This window comes from Triplophysa dalaica, chromosome 19 (genome assembly GCF_015846415.1).
Source record: "Triplophysa dalaica isolate WHDGS20190420 chromosome 19, ASM1584641v1, whole genome shotgun sequence".
Taxonomy (NCBI): Eukaryota; Metazoa; Chordata; class Actinopteri; order Cypriniformes; family Nemacheilidae; genus Triplophysa; species Triplophysa dalaica.
Window position 1 is genome coordinate 15815357 of NC_079560.1, and position 21532 is coordinate 15836888.

Sequence of the window (21532 nt, forward strand, 5' to 3'; positions counted from 1 at the left end):
TAATATTCCTACTATTGACGTATTTATAAAACCTGAGGAAATCTCTTCCGTGGTGTTTTTATTTTGTGCCTAGTATGTTTCAAAATGAACATTATCCAAATGTTATTCGACCACGCTTTACATTTCACCTTCTCCTCATCTTTTTTTTCTTCCCTTGTCCCTAAAACCGCACCATTTTAAAATGTCTCTATTTTTCGTTTGGATAAATGAGTAATTTCATTTTAGTAATCGATTGGTTTGGGGCTTATTTGTTTTTTGTAATTATTCGTTTATGAAAGGTGATAAGAAAGTTGAATTGAGCCAAACCTGTGTCCGTTAATACCACCTGATTAAAATGATCTTGTGAATAATTATCATGTATCTTGTTTATCTGTGAGTTAAAAAAAAACATTTTAGCAATAATATTTTAATGGCAAATATACATATAGAACACGAACGTAAATTAACTGCTGAAAGCTCAATATTAATGCTTTGAATTGAAAACAAAGCACAATATAAAACACGGTCAATTTAAGAACATATCAAGGTCAATGGTTATGTTACATTAGCTTTACAATAATTAACAACATGTTTAATTGTACATGAATGTCGGCTGAGACTGTTTTGCGGTCCTGTCTGGTATTCTGTTCCGTGGGCTCATGGGATATATTAATATAGAAGTGTCTGTCGCTGAGTTCATCGGAATCTGGGCGTCACCAGTAAGCCAAACGGCAATTTCTCGCATACTGTTTTGGGAATACAGACGATACGACATACTAATCGTTTGTCGACTGCTTTTTGCCTACTATATAGTGAGCAAGTATGCCTTTTCGGATTCAGTATACCCGTGTAGGTGTGGACAAGGCCTCATTTAAAAAAGCTTGATACAAAGTACTAACGTCCCAATTTCCATCTGCGTTCTAATTGTCCAACAACATCCACCTGTTGCAAGCTGGAAAGGTAAATGAACAAGTCTAGAATAGCATTACGCCAATCATTAGAGGGGTGTAGCCTGATTCCCAAATGTATAAATGTTTATGCTGGCCTTCCAATGCTTCATGGAAACTCAAGTACAGCAATGATGGGGCTGTTTCAAGCTGGATTTGGTTTGGTACTGGTGTTTGCATTTGGCATGTCGGATGCACAATGGCGAGGAAGATCAGCTCAAACACAGAACCCTAGTACATTTAGGCCTTGGTCACAAATGCAAGTTCCTCAGCAGAGTGAAACCAGAATGCTTCAGTCTCCTCAAACCAACAACCCCATGCTTGTGCCACAGAGATTTCCTTCTCAGTTTTCAATGCAGACTCCTGGTGTTGTTGGTGGAAAGCCTGGACAAGATCCTCTTGGTGTTCAGTCTAAACAGCTTTTGCAGGGTCCCATGGAAAAACTGATGTGGACTTCTCCAAGCCTACCCGAAGAACCTGTACAGCCAGAGATTCCTTTTGAGCTGCGGAACCCTTTGTCTCCCAATAGTGTAGGGGCTCAGTGTGGTGAGAATTCCGTGTATGTGGAAGTGATGGAGGACTTCTTTGGGACTGGACAACTACTAATGGCTTCAGGTTTTCCACTGGGAGGCTGTGGACCAACAGGGCAGGACAATGATGCTCGAGTGCTCCTCTTTGAATCAGAACTGCATGGATGTGGCAGCATGTTAACTGTGAGAAGACTGATCCTCTTCCCAAAAGTGATTTAGTTTTGAATAATTCTTTAGTAACACTCTTGTTTGTTTAGGTGACCGAAGATGAGCTTGTTTATACATTCTCCCTGGTCTATACTCCCCAAGAGTTTTCAAATGGTGTTCCTATTGTCCGGAGTAGTGGTGCTGTGGTCAGTATTGAGTGTCACTATCCAAGGTACGGTTCTGGGTTCAAGGTGGCTCTATTCTCATGCGTGTAGTAAAATTATATTGCGGTGACCAACCTTTTTCTATAATCTACAGAATGCATAATGTGAGCAGCAATGTCCTGGTGCCCATGTGGTTACCATATGCAGATACTAAGGTTGCAGAAGAGCGTTTGGTCTTCTCCCTCAAGCTTATGACTGGTATGTATGTATTATGTAGGGTTTAATGTAGTTTCAACTCAATTTTGTAGACCTTATCAATTTTTTTCCCTACAAGATGAGTGGCAGTTTGAGACCCTCAAACCAGTATTTCCTCTGTGACATTGTGAATATTGAGGCCTCTGTGAAGACGTTCAACCATGTACCTCTACGTGTGTTTGTGGACCGTTGCGTAGCCACTATGTCCCCTGACGTGAACTCCGCTCCCAGATACTCCTTCATTGAGAATAATGGGTAAGGCATGTACCCAGCTTATCCTAGAAGTATTCCATGGTGTTTAACTTCATTCTTCACCAGGTGCCTGGTTGACGCAAAGTTCACCGGCTCGAGCTCTCGCTACCTGCCTCGAACTCAAATTGATAAGCTGCAATTTCAGCTGGAGGCTTTCCGGTTTCAGCAAGCGAACAGTGGGCTGGTATGCATTTGCTTTAGTTGAGTACATTCTAGTGCACTGTTTGGAAACCTGAACCCTGTTGTCTTTGCAGGTCTACATCACATGCATTTTGAAGGCGGTTCCTGTAGCCACTCCAACAAATTCTGAGCACAAGGCTTGCTCGTTCTCCTCTAATGGGTATGTTGCCCCCAAAAGGCCTTCACTGGGTCTGTAGGATGACGTTTATCATTGAGGATGTGTCTTTGTTTGGCAGCTGGGTGTCTGTGGATGAATCTGATCAGGTGTGTGGCTGCTGTGACTCTACCTGTAGCAGCAGTAGTGCAAGCGATCAGGTTCTTGGAGGTATGTGTTGAAACACGGACTAACTAAAAGTGATTCTGATTATGGTCTTGGAAGTTTCTCACTACTTGTCTGTTCTCCATAGATCTAAGGTGGGAGCAAGCATCTATTGGGCCCCTGAATGTGAAGGAATTTGCCTTTGGTCGACTTTAATTTGAAATGGCCATGAGGACATGTGATGAATAAACCTTTTAAGTGATTTATACATGGTCTATAAGTGGTCGTCCTTCAGGAAGTCTTGCATATCTCATTTAGATGTTTGCCATTTTATTGTTCTAATTTGTCACTCAAAGCCCTTTTACCTTGGAAAGCGTGTACTTGTTACAGCACTCTTACTGATTTTTTGCTAGGTAATGGATGGTAGGTACAAAAGCTTGTACCTTCCCAAAAATAACATCCCTATACCCTGAGGTAAAATGGGTGAACAACGATTTAGAACTTCACACAAACTGCAAATTCTTCTCTAGATTAGGTTGAAGTGTTTTCTGAGGGTCAAGGATGTTTTAGGCTTGGCGCTGCAAAGACTCATGTAGCTTGTAAAGAACTCCATGTTAGTGACATGGCTTCTCTAGCAGTTACTGCAATGCATATGTGGCATGTGGTGTTTTAATTAAGCTACAGTCTTTCTTGAGTGACATTGCTGAAGCATGAACATTAATTCTTGCCCCTGTACACAATGTTTGATTTAGTATGCACATGCTATTAGATTTTGGCTTATCAATTTCGTTGCAACACAACTGACAACCTTCGCGTTAAACCCTTAACTGTATTGGACTGTTTATTCAGAGAATATCTTTAGGGGATAGTGATGGAACTTTTTGCCGCATATTCCAATGTCCGGTGACTTGAAACTCTACCTGCCAACTGATTTTTTTTTTTTGTAAAAACAGGCAGTTACTGTTACACAACACATTTTGGTGACCCTGGACTACAAAACCAGTCCTATAGTGGCATTAGTCAACAATACATGGCAGGTGACAATTTCTTTTGTCAAAAATCATTGGGAACTTCGGTAAAGATGCGTTCCATGAAGATGTGTTACCAACATGTCGTCGTGGGTTCTGGACTGGTTTTTGTTGAACTTTTCCCCTATCACATATCAGATTGTAAAGGTATTTATTTTTAACAATGAAAATTTTTTTTGAAAATGACTGCTCAAGTCGAGATGGCTGTGTGTTGATTTTTTACACTCTTATAAAAGCTGTACACTTACTACTTTAGATTGTAGCAAAGTGTCATTTCTTCAGTGTTGTCACACAAAAAGATATAATAAAATGTTTACATAAATGTGAGGGGTTTACTCACTTCTGTGATTTTATACATTTTCAGTATACAGTAGAAGTGGAATTTTTCTTCTGGCACTCAGAAGTCTTGCAAATCGTTTCAAGTGAGCTGCTACACTTGAAATTTACAGCTGGAATTCATGCTGGAAGAAATGATGCATCCCATATCGCATCGATACAGGACGCAACTTGTCTCGTATTTTAGAGTAAATAATTTGTGATTTTTAAGGTCCTACTTTGGTTTATGTAGTGTGCAACAACAAGATTACGTACATCCGTACGTCTAATAATATCCAGTTATTATTACCTCACTTCTTTTCTGACTCTCAATTGATTTGATTGGCGATTCATCTGTCTAATACCCTCCTTTCTGTCAGCCTACTCTGATCTGATTGGTCAAATGGTCTACTGCGTGCAGTGTCGCAAATGGCATGTAAGCGGGCATTACACAGATTGACGCAAATCTGACACGGAACTGAAATAAGAACAACAGACGACTCATTCAAAGTCAAAATAATAACTTTGTAATTTGTTCACTTTCGTATTTACAACTTGGCAGACAGCTTACATTCACACACAACAATTTACATTCACAGCAACAATTTACACTGTAAGAACATTGTATCCTCTTTAAAAATGGAATACAGTAGAAACAAAAATACACTAATATTTACCACAAGAAACGGCAGAATAGCTCAAAACTAGCTGAAAGCAAATTAGATGCTCCGTCAGTGTTTCTCTTGTTTCACACACATGTTGATGCCCCGCAGTCTCCAGGGTCTGATTCACAAAACATTCTTAAGACAATTCTGCTTAACTGCCCTTTTTAAATTCTTAAATTTAAATTGAAAAAAAGTTAGGAATATTATTTATTCTTGAAAAAACTTCTTAAGACAGTTCTCACATGTTTTGATTGTTTACAAAGCATACAGTATGTCATGGTCTTGGTCTCTTCCTCCTTCCAACAGCAATTCTTATTTTCAATTATCGTATATAGTTATTTTTAAAGGAAAATTGCCTCTAGGTGGCGCTAGAGAAAGAGGTTTGGAGAAGGGAACATTCTAAAGAAAGTCTGGTGAAGATACTGTACAGTTCAAGGAGCCAAATATTTGCATTTCCTGGTTCATAAGAGCACAAAGTCTATGATGTTTGTTTGTATGTGTAGTATGTGCTGTAACACATGCAAATCATGACGTTTGGTGTCTCAAGCACATGTAGAGTTGAGCTCAAGCAGAGACTGAGTTGATATGTTCCATTCTTCATAATTCCAAGAAACCCATCAGAGGGCGGTTTAGGCCCTATGCAGTTTTGGGAAAGCACCAAACCTTATCAGACGTTTATTTGATCATGAGACTTTGCTGGAGAGTGACCTGACCTTCCTTTCATTTCATCTTTGCCTGGAAGGGACATAAATAATTGCTACAGGTATAGCAACATTAAACATGTGTTGTGTGTTTGTCACGTCATAGAAAAACATGTGTTAATAACCACTTCGCGAAATATGAATAAAAACCTAGAAAAAGTAAATAAAATAAGTTCATAATAAAATAAGTTTCAAAATCTTGAAAATATTGAGCTGTGTTCTCTGCTCTCAAACACAAGGGGCGTGTCTGTGTTCTGTGCAGAAACCATGGCCACTCGCCTGAGTCAGTCTGAGACCCCAGTATATAGTAAACAGGTGCTGGTCATATAATTAGAACATCATCAGAAAGTTGATTTATTTCACTAATTCCATTCAAAAAGTGAAACTTTTATAATGTTTACATTCATTCCAAACAGTCTGATATATTTCACGTATTTATTTCTTTTAATTTTGATGGTTATAACTGACAACTAATGAAAACCCCAAATTCACTATCTTAGAAAATTTGAATATTACTTAAGAACAATACAAAGAAAGGATTTTTAGAAGTCTTGGCCAACTGAAAAGTATGAACATGTTTAGTATGAGCATGTACAGCACTCAATACTTAGATTGGTTGCTCCTTTTGCCTGAATTACTGCAGCAATCCGGCGTGGCATGGAATCAATCAGTCTGTGGCACTGCTTTTGTGTTACTTCACCTGTATACTTCACACTGTACATAAAGGAACAAAAAAACAATGAAAATTTCAGGGAATGAAATGTGTTTTTTTAAGTAAATGCATTAGGGACAAAGAGCAAAAAAGTCCTAAGGCCTTTTGATTTACATTACAAAATTGTTTTATATTTAATTTCGTTTTTAAATTGATTTACAAAGACTTTGGAGCATTTTTTTTGTTCCACAGACCCCGTTTTAGTTTGAAAACTCGGTGGTTGCGTTTCTATGTAAATGGACGAAAACAGAGCCATGCAAGCGTGGATGCCCACATTCGCTTACTGATTGTGTCATTTATATCATTGTGTTTGCTTTCCTGATTCTTTAAGCCCCATTCATATCCAATTACGTTACATGAAGGCAACAATGACCAGCCTTGCAAGAACCGTGTAAACAACAAACAGGCTTCTTTAACTTCAAGCTGTTCACGGATCGACACGGTGACATTACAGCAACACGAGAGAATCGAGAGCCGTATGCTTTTAAAAAGCTCACACAGTTTTGCGAAGTCGTCTGTCGATCGGTCAACGTGGCGTCGGATTGAAATCAAACAAGCCTAATAACATTACCACATCTAATGTTATTCATGTGAAGACTTCCTTTCATTTCCAAGCCATCATGTAAAGGAACTGGTCGGTCGGTGACTAGTAACCAACTGTCCTCAACCATTGTGTACATTTGTTTGCGCCTGCCCAGCGTGTCTGAATGATCATGTGACATGCGTTTTCAGTAGCGTACTGTAAACGCTGATTTTTTCTAAAACACATGTGGATACGGCAGTATAAACGAGGATCAGTTTCATTTTATAAAGCCATTTTCAAACAACAATGAGCTAATGTAAATACCACCTTAACATTATGGCAAGAGAGAAAGAGAGAACACTTTCTCCTTATTTAATACCGTGCAAGTTAGCAGGGTACAAATTGATAGATCAAAGTTTTTGTTTGTTAGTTAGTTTATTAGTTACATAATAAATCTTAATTTGGTTGATGTATTTGTATTGTAAAAATGGATTTTCAATAATGTCACGAGACAATGTTGTAAAGTTGTAATTTTCCACTGTGCTGGTATACAAATACAAAAATTTTGTCAGATAAAGTTACTGAACATCGAAACCCAGCTAAACTCATTGGTCAATTTATTCTATCATTACTTTATCTCCTCCCTGCTGTTTTATGCATCTGCCATGTGTGTAATCTTAAGACTCAGAGAGTTGCAAACTGATGAAGAGAGAAACATAATGATACCTAGCAAGAACTAGTCAATTGGACTCTAAACCCTTGTATCTAACGCATCATTTTTGTCATTGTTGGCAGGTTGGTATTCCGGTACGCTGATCATTTAAAGACATTTATCAAAGGCAAGCATTGCTAGTGATTTTTGACAATGTAAAACAGGCCCGATTCCCAGACTGCGAGGGAAGCTATGATGTGAACATTTATTTCTACATGCAATATATTGGTATGCCTTGTTAAATGTTGTGATAGCTGGAAATACTGCAAGAGGTGAAATAGTCTGTTGGAATACTACTACAAGGTTGCCAGATTTGTTTACCAAAACCAGCCCAGTCACCACAGCTTAAATACCATTTTACTCCCAAAAAAATAATGCATGTTACATTCAATTCTATGCATTACATACAATTATTTATTTAAGTTATTTTATACTTCCCGAATATGTCATTTGTTCATTTCAGCTATTGAGCTGTTCAACACCACATTCAACACCACATGACTCCCACTCTCAGTGTGAATGCTGTCATCTATTATAAGCATTGTTCTTACTATGAAATTCATGCCTGCAACATAGTGTACATTTCGTATGCATCTATCTTTGTGGTTATCGGAACAATAAAAGGCTTATTTTGAAACTGGTTTCTGAAGTTGTTTTTAAAACTTTGGGGCAGTTTCCCGGACAGGGTTTAGGCCTAGTCTCCGACTAATTTAAATGTTTGAATTCGCTTGATTAAAAACAACCTCCACTGACAAATACTGTATTAAAATATATCACTTCAAATGTTTTGTCTCAAAATGCACAATGTAAGGTTTTTTTGTAAAATATGTTTTTAAAAACAATTTGAATATCCTTATTTAACCTAGGCCTAGTCCTGGATTAAGCTAATCCCTCTCCAGTAAACTGCCTCTTAAACCGGCCATTCCCCGCGATCCCATTTTTCAAACTTTAGTTAGTGTGTAATATTGCTATTATAGCATAAATAATAGCAGCAAAAGTTCAATGCCAAGCAAGATATTGTCTTTAACAGAATTCACTTTTCAAGGACTACTGAGAACGGCTGGAATTTACTACAGTCCTCTGCTTCCTGCCGGTACATAATGTCACTATTCCAAGTGCTTTTCATAACCCCCGCCCACAGAAATACGCCCAAAAAGGGGCAAGGCCTTCCTCAGAGAAGAGGAAGAACCGCTGGAGTAGTGATTGGTTATCAGAGATTGTAAACATGTGACTGAGCTGCGCGCTAAACTACTTTCACTTTTATCACATTCATACCTTTGGTAATAAGAATTCAGCTACACACATTCTAAGATAACCAACGTTCAAATAACATCTTCCATGATTTTAACATCGGCTGTGAAAGCTGTTCTGTGTAATACACTGATATTGTGTGTGTGTGCGCTTACCTCTGTCTATAACACTTCTATGAAACGTCCTCTGAGGTTCTGCTTGCAGTCTCCTAGTCAATCTGTTTGTTTTATTATCCAACTCGGGTCCAATATAAAAACGCTTCTGTTATCAGTGATAATGTAACTGGTCTGACGCCATTCGCTTCGGTGTCATTTCCCTCGCATTGTAGAAAAAAAAGTGATCTCTAACAAAGATTGACGTTTGCGTATGCACAAGCAGACCTCCGTTTCACTTCGATGGATCCACATGTTTTTAACTGATGAAGTGAAGTTGATGCCATTGCTACTGTTTACAAGCCAAAGCTTATGAATTCACGTGCACTGAGAGGGACACCGACCAATCACAACAGACTGATGTGGTTGCACAATTTTGAGTGTACGGAACAAAAAACAAATAAATTCTACTCAAAATAGTTTCGCTGAAATTATGACTATAATTAAACTGAAATTACTGAACGAGATAAGTAAAACCAATTTATAAAATATAAGTACAATCCACTTATGAAATATGAGTACAATCAACTTATAAAATATAAGTACACTCAACTTAGATATAGATTCATATACACTTCATCAAACGGTCTTTGTGTTCTACTTTTTTTAAGATTCGCCCTACGAGGAGTGAGTAATCCGCCACTTCATATAATTCAGATCGTGCTGCGAACTGAACAAATCACTGATTCTTGAACCCATCAAACGGTTTTGCCAATTGTTCAATTAACACTTTCAAAAGAATCGACTCAAAAGAGTTAGTCACCCGGGACTACCCGGAAAAAGAAACGAAAACCTTGAAAAAAACAACGCATTTTATAATGCATGAAGGAACGAGGGAACGTCACGCAGTTTAACGAAGTAAAAGTGCAGAATTTCTAAAAGAAATACACTCAAGAGTAAAAGTACCCACTTTTAATTTGACTCCAAAGCGGGCTTAACACACTCCTGTTAGGGTCTGCCAATCTCATATTAATGTTGAGTACCTATATAGTAGTATTGCATACTTCGTATCTTCAAAGAGTATTCAATTTGATCACATTTATAAAAGATAGAGCTTTGAGATTGTTCCGAAAACAGAGCGCGTGCGAGAGAGAGGGGTAGGCTGAACCAAAGCACATGCGCTTCCAATTGTAAACAAAACATACATCAGTTTCACTCTCCGCAATCGGCATGTCCGGATTCTTTTAGCACTGGGATGGGTCCATATATCGGTTTCAAAATTCCTCCAAATCTAGCGTTATATCCACAGTTTATTACATTCATCACCAAAATGCAGTGAACAAACACCTGAATTTCGCGAACGCATGCTCTCTCACTCTCCTGTTGCAAGTGAAAGTGATGTCTGCGCATGCTCCTCCTGTGGCCGTGTCGCATGCTCTTCCAGGAGAGTTGTCCAATAAGGGACCAAGTTATGAAACGGTTATTTCTTCACCTTAATGTTGGGCTCTACGTTTACCAACAAACGCAGCTCCAAAAATGCATTGAACAATTTCAATTACTCCATGTTTAGAAATTCCCCTAAAAGCTCCACTTATCAAGTCTTCATTTTCAGTTCCAAGATAGCTTTCAAATGCCAAACCTTTTTTTATTATCAGAGTTTTAAGTGTCACAGGGAATCAAGACAGTTAATGAATTTTGCGCCACATCTTTGGTCTGTACAGCTAAAAATCATCAGATATCAAGCGGTTTAAGAGCACATCTCTGAACGGTTAACCTTCTGTCGTTTCCTTTAAAACCAGCTCTTTTTATCTCAAGACACTTCAATTGTCCTCGGGGATAAAAAAACTCCTGAAAATGCCACGGTGCAAACAAATGCTGACAACAGGTGTAGTGTAATAACTTTATTAAAATCAGCAATGAAATTTACATCGTGAAGAAAACACCTCCACTGGAAACCACGGTTTCTTCACTCCTATTTTCAGCAACAGCTCTCCCTGCAACACAAGAGCCATGTGAAACTGATGTCTTTTGACATCGTATACAAACCAAAGTTACACCTACTTTTCCTGGCACAGCTCTGCTCACAGGAACCAGAAGCAGGGTGGCACACCGCAGTACTACAGTGAATATAGATCTGTCCAACAAAGATCAGCTTTACCAACAAATATAAAGAGGCAATTTAGAGGATACGAAAAAGGCTGTAGGAAATCATACAGTCTCCTGCAAAGGGGCCAGTGATGATGGATCGACAAACGTGAACATCTTCACAACAAAGCGCTTGTAGTGGGTTGGGAACTGGAGACCAGACGAACCAACTTCAGGAACCAGTGCCGTCAGGTAACGGTCATCCTGGTAAGGACAGCTAAACCAGAAGTCACAGTCAGGACTCGTTCACAGCACACTATCTGGACAAATTCTTGGGATCCTACTCACCCATCAACTAGAAGATCCCACTGGGGTAGACTGAGAGGACTAGGAGCTGATGTCGCCCAACAGTGTCCCAACATCAGGACAAGATTTGGGTCAGTCCTCTCCAAAATGCGCACCTCAACATACACAGGCTCTCGCAGGACCTTTGTGACTGGATACTCATCCTCACCGTAGTAGGACGTGTACGCCTCATCTCCTGAGAATAAACGCTTATTGTTACTGCCCAGCTAGAGTTTGAGACCAGTGCTACAAATGTACCACTCCTCTTGTGAGAAGCATTTTTTTGAAGACGAGCACATCGTTACCTTCTGCACAGCCTTTAGTGACACATTGGCCATTTGCCAGTCTAAGCTCAACCCTGAGGGGTCCAGGAGCAGCTACAGGTGGAGGTGGTGGAACGGTGTTGACATCAACAACCAGAGCTTCCACAGCAGTGGCAGAATATCTACACTGGAAGAGCAGTCTAGACAACAAACAAAGAGCTTCTTGCATACGTTCAAGAATTCACAGTACTGAGAGAAAACCCAGATGACCTACTCAAATTGACTGTCCCTTGTGATGGAGCCAAGAGGTCCAATCCCCACTTCATAGGATGAAGTCATTCTGTTCTCATACACCACATAGCCATTTTCCTCCTGAAAGCAAAAACACGATTGACATCAAATCTATTCCAGACATCCAAATCGTCGACAGCAAACTCACCGTCATGCTGGTGCCACAGTCAGTGACTGGAAACTGGTATATGGCAAATGAAGGCGTGGAACCAACAGGACCACAAGATGCTTCACTTCCACCCAGCAAACGGACCGTGTCCAGACTCAGACGAGGCAGAGTAACATCTCTAGCCACCACCAGCACAAACTGACCATCTCTTATACACTGGACAGTCACTGTAACGAGAGACAGAGGAAGTTATCAGGTAATCAGCTTGGAAAGAAACTGGTTTCACACCCCTACCTGACATTCCATAATAACACTGCAATCCATTAAAGCAGCAGTTTATAGCTTCACACTCTGCACCACTAATACCAGGTTGTCCACACTGGATCTGCTCATAATCAGCTACAGCACACTTGCCAAGAGGTTCTGACTGCACCACTGGCTTCTGAAGTGGAAACTTCTGAGAAAACTGTTGTTCAGTTTGCTGGAAGACTGGAGATTGAGGCTCCTGGGGAAAATTACCGAACTGTGGCACGGCATGACCAAACGCACAAAATCATGCACAAAACCATGCACAAAAAGCCACAAGACAACCAATCCCTGTACTTCCCACCATCTTGCCACGAGTAGACACTCTAAGAGTCCTGTGTTTAGTCTTATATACTCTTTAAACCCTCAGTCAGAATTTGCAGCGCCCCCTTGATCAATTTACAATGATTGTTCTCCAGACCTGCTGGAAGCTACATACAGGGAAAATTCTGTTCACTCTCAAGATTTTATATGATCGTGTTTGGACCAATCTCTACCAAGCTAGTGAAAATAAAGCGTACTTTCAGAAATGAAAAGTTCTCAACATTTGTTTGCTTTTAAGTTTTCACAAAGTACAAGTTTCTCAAAGTGCGGGGAGGGCCCCACTGGTGGTGAATAGACACATGACAGGTGGGACGCAACAAACGGAAGGAAATTGGGTCATTTTGATTAATTCCTTTATTCATTGACCATACATTTGAAACAAAACAAGGACACATTCAAATGAAAGCCTTCCTTAAAACAGACTGCGAAGAAAATGTAACATGGAACCATAGTAGCATTCGAAAATGATTTCACGTCGAAATGTTAATTGAAGGGGCACAAAAACTTTAAGGTGGAGAGGCAGTAGGCGGTAGCAGGTATAAAAGTTAGCAATTATTACGTTTTTGAAGAATGATTATGCCAATGGAATGTTTTTGTAACAGAAAATTGCTTATTATTCTTTTGTCTGTATTCTGTCTATCGGTTGATGTCTCTCACGTAGATACGTTGCTCTAATATTTCTACTATTGACGTACTTATAAAACCTGAGGAAATCTCTTCCGTGGTGTTTTTATTTTGTGCCTAGTATGTTTCAAAATGAACATTATCCAAATGTTATTCGACCACGCTTTACATTTCACCTTCTCCTCATCTTTTTTTTTCTTCCCTTGTCCCTAAAACCGCACCATTTTAAAATGTCTCTTTATTTTTCGTTTGGATAAATGAGTAATTTAATTTTAGTAATCGATTGGTTTGGGGCTTATTTGTTTTTTGTAATTATTCGTTTATGAAAGGTGATAAGAAAGTTGAATTGAGGCAAACCTGTGTCCGTTAACACCACCTCATTAAAATGATCTTGTGAATAATTATCATGTATCTTGTTTATCTGTGAGTTAAAAAAAAACATTTTAGCAATAATATTTTAATGGCAAATATACATATAGAACACGAACGTAAATTAACTGCTGAAAGCTCAATTTTAATGCTTTGAATTGAAAACAAAGCACAATATAAAACACGGTCAATTTAAGAACATATCAAGGTCAATGGTTATGTTACATTAGCTTTACAATAATTAACAACATGTTTAATTGTACATGAATGTCGGCTGAGACTGTTTTGCGGTCCTGTCTGGTATTCTGTTCCGTGGGCTCATGGGATATATTAATATAGAAGTGTCTGTCGCTGAGTTCATCGGAATCTGGGCGTCACCAGTAAGCCAAACGGCAATTTCTCGCATACTGTTTTGGGAATACAGACGATACGACATACTAATCGTTTGTCGACTGCTTTTTGCCTACTATATAATAAGCAAGGATGCCTTTTCGGATTCAGAATACCCGTGTAGGTGTGGACAAGGCCTCATTTACAAAAGCTTAATACAAAGTACTAACGTCCCAATTTCCATCTGCGTTCTAATTGTCCAACAACATCCACCTGTTGCAAGCTGGAAAGGTAAATGAACAAGTCTAGAATAGCATTACGCCAATCATTAGAGGGGTGTAGCCTGATTCCCAAATGTATAAATGTTTATGCTGGCCTTCCAATGCTTCATGGAAACTCAAGTACAGCAATGATGGGGCTGTTTCAAGCTGGATTTGGTTTGGTACTGGTGTTTGCATTTGGCATGTCGGATGCACAATGGCGAGGAAGATCAGCTCAAACACAGAACCCTAGTACATTTAGGCCTTGGTCACAAATGCAAGTTCCTCAGCAGAGTGAAACCAGAATGCTTCAGTCTCCTCAAACCAACAACCCCATGCTTGTGCCACATAGATTTCCTTCTCAGTTTTCAATGCAGACTCCTGGTGTTGTTGGTGGAAAGCCTGGTCAAGATCCTCTTGGTGTTCAGTCTAAACAGCTTTTGCAGGGTCCCATGGAAAAACTGATGTGTCTTCTCCAAGCCTACCCGAAGAACCTGTACAGCCAGAGATTCCTTTTGAGCTGCGGAACCCTTTGTCTCCCAATAGTGTAGGGGCTCAGTGTGGTGAGAATTCCGTGTATGTGGAAGTGATGGAGGACTTCTTTGGGACTGGACAACTACTAATGGCTTCAGGTTTTGCACTGGGAGGCTGTGGACCAACAGGGCAGGACAATAATGCTCGAGTGCTCCTCTTTGAATCAGAACTGCATGGATGTGGCAGCATGTTAACTGTGAGAAGACTGATCCTCTTCCCAAAAGTGATTTAGTTTTGAATAATTCTTTAGTAACACTCTTGTTTTTTTAGGTGACCGAAGATGAGCTTGTTTATACATTCTCCCTGGTCTATACTCCCCAAGAGTTTTCAAATGGTGTTCCTATTGTCCGGAGTAGTGGTGCTGTGGTCAGTATTGAGTGTCACTATCCAAGGTACGGTTCTGGGTTCAAGGTGGCTCTATTCTCATGCGTGTAGTAAAATTATATTGCGGTGACCAACCTTTTTCTATAATCTACAGAATGCATAATGTGAGCAGCAATGTCCTGGTGCCCATGTGGTTACCATATGCAGATACTAAGGTTGCAGAAGAGCGTTTGGTCTTCTCCCTCAAGCTTATGACTGGTATGTATGTATTATGTAGGGTTTAATGTAGTTTCAACTCAATTTTGTAGACCTTATCAATTTTTTTCCCTACAAGATGAGTGGCAGTTTGAGACCCTCAAACCAGTATTTCCTCGGTGACATTGTGAATATTGAGGCCTCTGTGAAGACGTTCAACCATGTACCTCTACTTGTGTTTGTGGACCGTTGCGTAGCCACTATGTCCCCTGACGTGAACTCCGCTCCCAGATACTCCTTCATTGAGAATAATGGGTAAGGCATGTACCCAGCTTATCCTAGAAGTATTCCATGGTGTTTAACTTCATTCTTCACCAGGTGCCTGGTTGACGCAAAGTTCACCGGCTCGAGCTCTCGCTACCTGCCTCGAACTCAAATTGATAAGCTGCAATTTCAGCTGGAGGCTTTCCGGTTTCAGCAAGCGAACAGTGGGCTGGTATGTATTTGCTTTAGTTGAGTACATTCTAGTGCACTGTTTGGAAACCTGAACCCTGTTGTCTTTGCAGGTCTACATCACATGCATTTTGAAGGCGGTTCCTGTAGCCACTCCAACAAATTCTGAGCACAAGGCTTGCTCGTTCTCCTCTAATGGGTATGTTGCCCCCAAAAGGCCTTCACTGGGTCTGTAGGATGACGTTTATCATTGAGGATGTGTCTTTGTTTGGCAGCTGGGTGTCTGTGGATGAATCTGATCAGGTGTGTGGCTGCTGTGACTCTACCTGTAGCAGCAGTAGTGCAAGCGATCAGGTTCTTGGAGGTATGTGTTGAAACACGCACTAACTAAAAGTGATTCTGATTATGGTCTTGGAAGTTTCTCACTACTTGTCTGTTCTCCATAGATCTAAGGTGGGAGCAAGCATCTATTGGGCCCCTGAATGTGAAGGAATTTGCCTTTGGTCGACTTTAATTTGAAATGGCCATGAGGACATGTGATGAATAAACCTTTTAAGTGATTTATACATGGTCTATAAGTGGTCGTCCTTCAGGAAGTCTTGCATATCTCATTTAGATGTTTGCCATTTTATTGTTCAAATTTGTCACTCAAAGCCCTTTTACCTTGAAAAGCGTGTACTTGTTACAGCACTCTTACTGATTTTTTGCTAGGTAATGGATGGTAGGTACAAAAGCTTGTACCTTCCCAAAAATAACATCCCTATACCCTGAGGTAAAATGGGTGAACAACGATTTAGAACTTCACACAAACTGCAAATTCTTCTCTAGATTAGGTTGAAGTGTTTTCTGAGGGTCAAGGATGTTTTAGGCTTGGCGCTGCAAAGACTCATGTAGCTTGTAAAGAACTCCATGTTCGTGACATGGCTTCTCTAGCAGTTACTGCAATGCATATGTGGCATGTGGTGTTTTAATTAAGCTACAGTCTTTCTTGAGTGACATTGCTGAAGCATGAACATTAATTCTTGCCCCTGTACACAATGTTTGATTTAGTATGCACATGCTATTAGATTTTGGCTTAACAATTTCGTTTAAGCAACACAACTGACAACCTTCGCGTTAAACCCTTAACTGTATTGGACTGTTTATTCAGAGAATATCTTTAGGGGATAGTGATGGAACTTTTTGTCGCATATTCCAATGTCCGGTGACTTGAAACTCTACCTGCCAACTGATTTTTTTTTGTAAAAACAGGCAGTTACTGTTACACAACACATTTTGGTGACCCTGGACTACAAAACCAGTCCTATAGTGGCATTAGTCAACAATACATGGCAGGTGACAATTTCTTTTGTCAAAAATCATTGGGATCTTCGGTAAAGATGCGTTCCATGAAGATGTGTTACCAACATGTCGTCGTGGGTTCCGGACTGGGTTTTTGTTGAACTTTTCCCCTATCACATATCAGATTGTAAAGGTATTTATTTTTAACAATGATAAAAAATATTTGAAAATGACTGCTCAAGTCGAGATGGCTGTGTGTTGATTTTTTACACTCTTATAAAAGCTGTACACTTACTACTTTAGATTGTAGCAAAGTGTCATTTCTTCAGTGTTGTCACACAAAAAGATATAATAAAATGTTTACATAAATGTGAGGGGTTTACTCACTTCTGTGATTTTATACATTTTCAGTATACAGTAGAAGTGGAATTTTTCTTCTGGCACTCAGAAGTCTTGCAAATCGTTTCAAGTGAGCTGCTACACTTGAAATTTACAGCTGGAATTCATGCTGGAAGAAATGATGCATCCCATATCGCATCGATACAGGACGCAACTTGTCTCGTATTTTAGAGTAAATAATTTGTGATTTTTAAGGTCCTACTTTGGTTTATGTAGTGTGCAACAACAAGATTACGTACATCCGTACGTCTAATAATATCCAGTTATTATTACCTCACTTCTTTTTTGACTCTCAATTGATTTGATTGGCGATTCATCTGTCTAATACCCTCCTTTCTGTCAGCCTACTCTGATCTGATTGGTCAAATGGTCTACTGCGTGCAGTGTCGCAAATGGCATGTAAGCGGGCATTACACAGATTGACGCAAATCTGACACGGAACTGAAATAAGAACAACAGACGACTCATTCAAAGTCAAAATAATAACTTTGTAATTTGTTCACTTTCGTATTTACAACTTGGCAGACAGCTTACATTCACACACAACAATTTACATTCACAGCAACAATTTACACTGTAAGAACATTGTATCCTCTTTAAAAATGGAATACAGTAGAAACAAAAATACACTAATATTTACCACAAGAAACGGCAGAATAGCTCAAAACTAGCTGAAAGCAAATTAGATGCTCCGTCAGTGTTTCTCTTGTTTCACGCACATGTTGATGCCCCGCAGTCTCCAGGGTCTGATTCACAAAACATTCTTAAGACAATTCTGCTTAACTGCCCTTTTTAAATTCTTAAATTTAAATTGAAAAAAAGTTAGGAATATTATTTATTCTTGAAAAAACTTCTTAAGACAGTTCTCACATGTTTTGATTGTTTACAAAGCATACAGTATGTCATGGTCTTGGTCTCTTCCTCCTTCCAACAGCAATTCTTATTTTCAATTATCGTATATAGTTATTTTTAAAGGAAAATTGCCTCTAGGTGGCGCTAGAGAAAGAGGTTTGGAGAGGGGAACATTCTAAAGAAAGTCTGGTGAAGATACTGTACAGTTCAAGGAGCCAAATATTTGAATTTCCTGGTTCATAAGAGCACAAAGTCTATGATGTTTGTTTGTATGTGTAGTATGTGCTGTAACACATGTAAAACATGACGTTTGGTGTCTCAAGCACATGTAGAGTTGAGCTCAAGGAGAGACTGAGTTGATATGTTCCATTCTTCATAATTCCAAGAAACCCATCAGAGGGCGGTTTAGGCCCTATGCAGTTTTGGGAAAGCACCAAATCTTATCAGACGTTTATTTGATCATGAGACTTTGCTGGAGAGTGACCTGACCTTCCTTTCATTTCATCTTTGCCTGGAAGGGACATAAATAATTGCTACAGGTATAGCAACATTAAACATGTGTTGTGTGTTTGTCACGTCATAGAAAAACATGTGTTAATAACCACTTCGCGAAATATGAATAAAAACCTAGAAAAAGTAAATAAAATAAGTTCATAATAAAATAAGTTTCAAAATCTTGAAAATATTGAGCTGTGTTCTCTGCTCTCAAACACAAGGGGCGTGTCTGTGTTCTGTGCAGAAACCATGGCCACTCGCCTGAGTCAGTCTGAGACCCCAGTATATAGTAAACAGGTGCTGGTCATATAATTAGAACATCATCAGAAAGTTGATTTATTTCACTAATTCCATTCAATGTTTACATTCATTCCAAACAGTCTGATATATTTCACGTATTTATTTCTTTTAATTTTGATGATTATAACTGACAACTAATGAAAACCCCGAATTCACTATCTTAGAAAATTTGAATATTACTTAAGAACAATACAAAGAAAGGATTTTTAGAAGTCTTGGCCAACTGAAAAGTATGAACATGTTTAGTATGAGCATGTACAGCACTCAATACTTAGATTGGTTGCTCCTTTTGCCTGAATTACTGCAGCAATCCGGCGTGGCATGGAATCAATCAGTCTGTGGCACTGCTTTTGTGTTACTTCACCTGTATACTTCACACTGTACATAAAGGAACAAAAAAACAATGAAAATTTCAGGGAATGAAATGTGTTTTTTTAAGTAAATGCATTAGGGACAAAGAGCAAAAAAGTCCTGAGGCCTTTTGATTTACATTACAAAATTGTTTTATATTTCATTTCGTTTTTAAATTGATTTACAAAGACTTTGGAGCATTTTTTTTGTTCCACAGACCCCGTTTTAGTTTGAAAACTCGGTGGTTGCGTTTCTATGTAAATGGACGAAAACAGAGCCATGCAAGCGTGGATGCCCACATTCGCTTACTGATTGTGTCATTTATATCATTGTGTTTGCTTTCCTGATTCTTTAAGCCCCATTCATATCCAATTACGTTACATGAAGGCAACAATGACCAGCCTTGCAAGAACCGTGTAAACAACAAACAGGCTTCTTTAACTTCAAGCTGTTCACGGATCGACACGGTGACATTACAGCAACACGAGAGAATCGAGAGCCGTATGCTTTTAAAAAGCTCACACAGTTTTGCGAAGTCGTCTGTCGATCGGTCAACGTGGCGTCGGATTGAAATCAAACAAGCCTAATAACATTACCACATCTAATGTTATTCATGTGAAGACTTCCTTTCATTTCCAAGCCATCATGTAAAGGAACTGGTCGGTCGGTGACTAGTAACCAACTGTCCTCAACCATTGTGTACATTTGTTTGCGCCTGCCCAGCGTGTCTGAATGATCATGTGACATGCGTTTTCAGTAGCGTACTGTAAACGCTGATTTTTTCTAAAACACATGTGGATACGGCAGTATAAACGAGGATCAGTTTCATTTTATAAAGCCATTTTCAAACAACAATGAGCTAATGTAAATACCACCTTAACATTATGGCAAGAGAGAAAGAGAGAACACTTTCTCCTTATTTAATACCGTGCAAGTTAGCAGGGTACAAATTGATAGATCAAAGTTTTTGTTTGTTAGTTAGTTTATTAGTTACATAATAAATCTTAATTTGGTTGATGTATTTGTATTGTAAAAATGGATTTTCAATAATGTCACGAGACAATGTTGTAAAGTTGTAATTTTCCACTGTGCTGGTATACAAATACAAAAATTTTGTCAGATAAAGTTACTGAACATCGAAACCCAGCTAAACTCATTGGTCAATTTATTCTATCATTACTTTATCTCCTCCCTGCTGTTTTATGCATCTGCCATGTGTGTAATCTTAAGACTCAGAGAGTTGCAAACTGATGAAGAGAGAAACATAATGATACCTAGCAAGAACTAGTCAATTGGACTCTAAACCCTTGTATCTAACGCATCATTTTTGTCATTGTTGGCAGGTTGGTATTCCGGTACGCTGATCATTTAAAGACATTTATCAAAGGCAAGCATTGCTAGTGATTTTTGACAATGTAAAACAGGCCCGATTCCCAGACTGCGAGGGAAGCTATGATGTGAACATTTATTTCTACATGCAATATATTGGTATGCCTTGTTAAATGTTGTGATAGCTGGAAATACTGCAAGAGGTGAAATAGTCTGTTGGAATACTACTACAAGGTTGCCAGATTTGTTTACCAAAACCAGCCCAGTCACCACAGCTTAAATACCATTTTACTCCCAAAAAAATAATGCATGTTACATTCAATTCTATGCATTACATACAATTATTTATTTAAGTTATTTTATACTTCCCGAATATGTCATTTGTTCATTTCAGCTATTGAGCTGTTCAACACCACATTCAACACCACATGACTCCCACTCTCAGTGTGAATGCTGTCATCTATTATAAGCATTGTTCTTACTATGAAATTCATGCCTGCAACATAGTGTACATTTCGTATGCATCTATCTTTGTGGTTATCGGAACAATAAAAGGCTTATTTTGAAACTGGTTTCTGAAGTTGTTTTTAAAACTTTGGGGCAGTTTCCCGGACAGGGTTTAGGCCTAGTCTCCGACTAATTTAAATGTTTGAATTCGCTTGATTAAAAACAACCTCCACTGACAAATACTGTATTAAAATATATCACTTCAAATGTTTTGTCTCAAAATGCACAATGTAAGGTTTTTTTGTAAAATATGTTTTTAAAAACAATTTGAATATCCTTATTTAACCTAGGCCTAGTCCTGGATTAAGCTAATCCCTCTCCAGTAAACTGCCTCTTAAACCGGCCATTCCCCGCTAACCCATTTTTCAAACTTTAGTTAGTGTGTAATATTGCTATTATAGCATAAATAATACCAGCAAAAGTTCAATGCCAAGCAAGATATTGTCTTTAATAGAATTCACTTTTCAAGGACTACTGAGAACGGCTGGAATTTA

General features: G+C 39.0%; 1 protein-coding gene and 2 pseudogenes across 1 annotated transcript; 2 read left to right on the top strand and 1 right to left on the bottom strand.

The window, feature by feature from the left end:
• Nucleotides 1-1060: 1060 nt before the first annotated feature.
• LOC130408064 (zona pellucida sperm-binding protein 3-like) lies at nucleotides 1061-2929 on the top strand (annotated as a pseudogene).
• Nucleotides 2930-10635: 7706 nt separating this feature from the next.
• On the bottom strand, nucleotides 10636-12418 carry LOC130408306 (zona pellucida sperm-binding protein 4-like). Its single transcript, XM_056731793.1, has 9 exons — nucleotides 12409-12418; nucleotides 12100-12294; nucleotides 11845-12032; nucleotides 11680-11777; nucleotides 11448-11605; nucleotides 11146-11338; nucleotides 10927-11074; nucleotides 10774-10846; nucleotides 10636-10706 (listed from the first exon to the last, which is right to left on the bottom strand). Exons 1-9 carry the CDS (start codon nucleotides 12416-12418, stop codon nucleotides 10636-10638), a joined length of 1134 nt encoding a protein of 377 aa, XP_056587771.1.
• Nucleotides 12419-14323: 1905 nt separating this feature from the next.
• Nucleotides 14324-16038, top strand: LOC130408307 (zona pellucida sperm-binding protein 3-like; annotated as a pseudogene).
• The last annotated feature ends 5494 nt before the right edge of the window (nucleotides 16039-21532 follow it).

Excerpts from the sequence above, each read along its gene's own strand:
- LOC130408306 (XM_056731793.1), bottom strand. Across the intron at positions 11,778-11,844 it reads ACTGTGGCACCAGCATGACG|GAGGAAAATGGCTATGTGGT; the intron begins GTGAGTTTGCTG and ends TTTTGCTTTCAG. Across the intron at positions 11,075-11,145 it reads TGGGATCTTCTAGTTGATGG|CTGTCCTTACCAGGATGACC; the intron begins GTGAGTAGGATC and ends CTTCTGGTTTAG.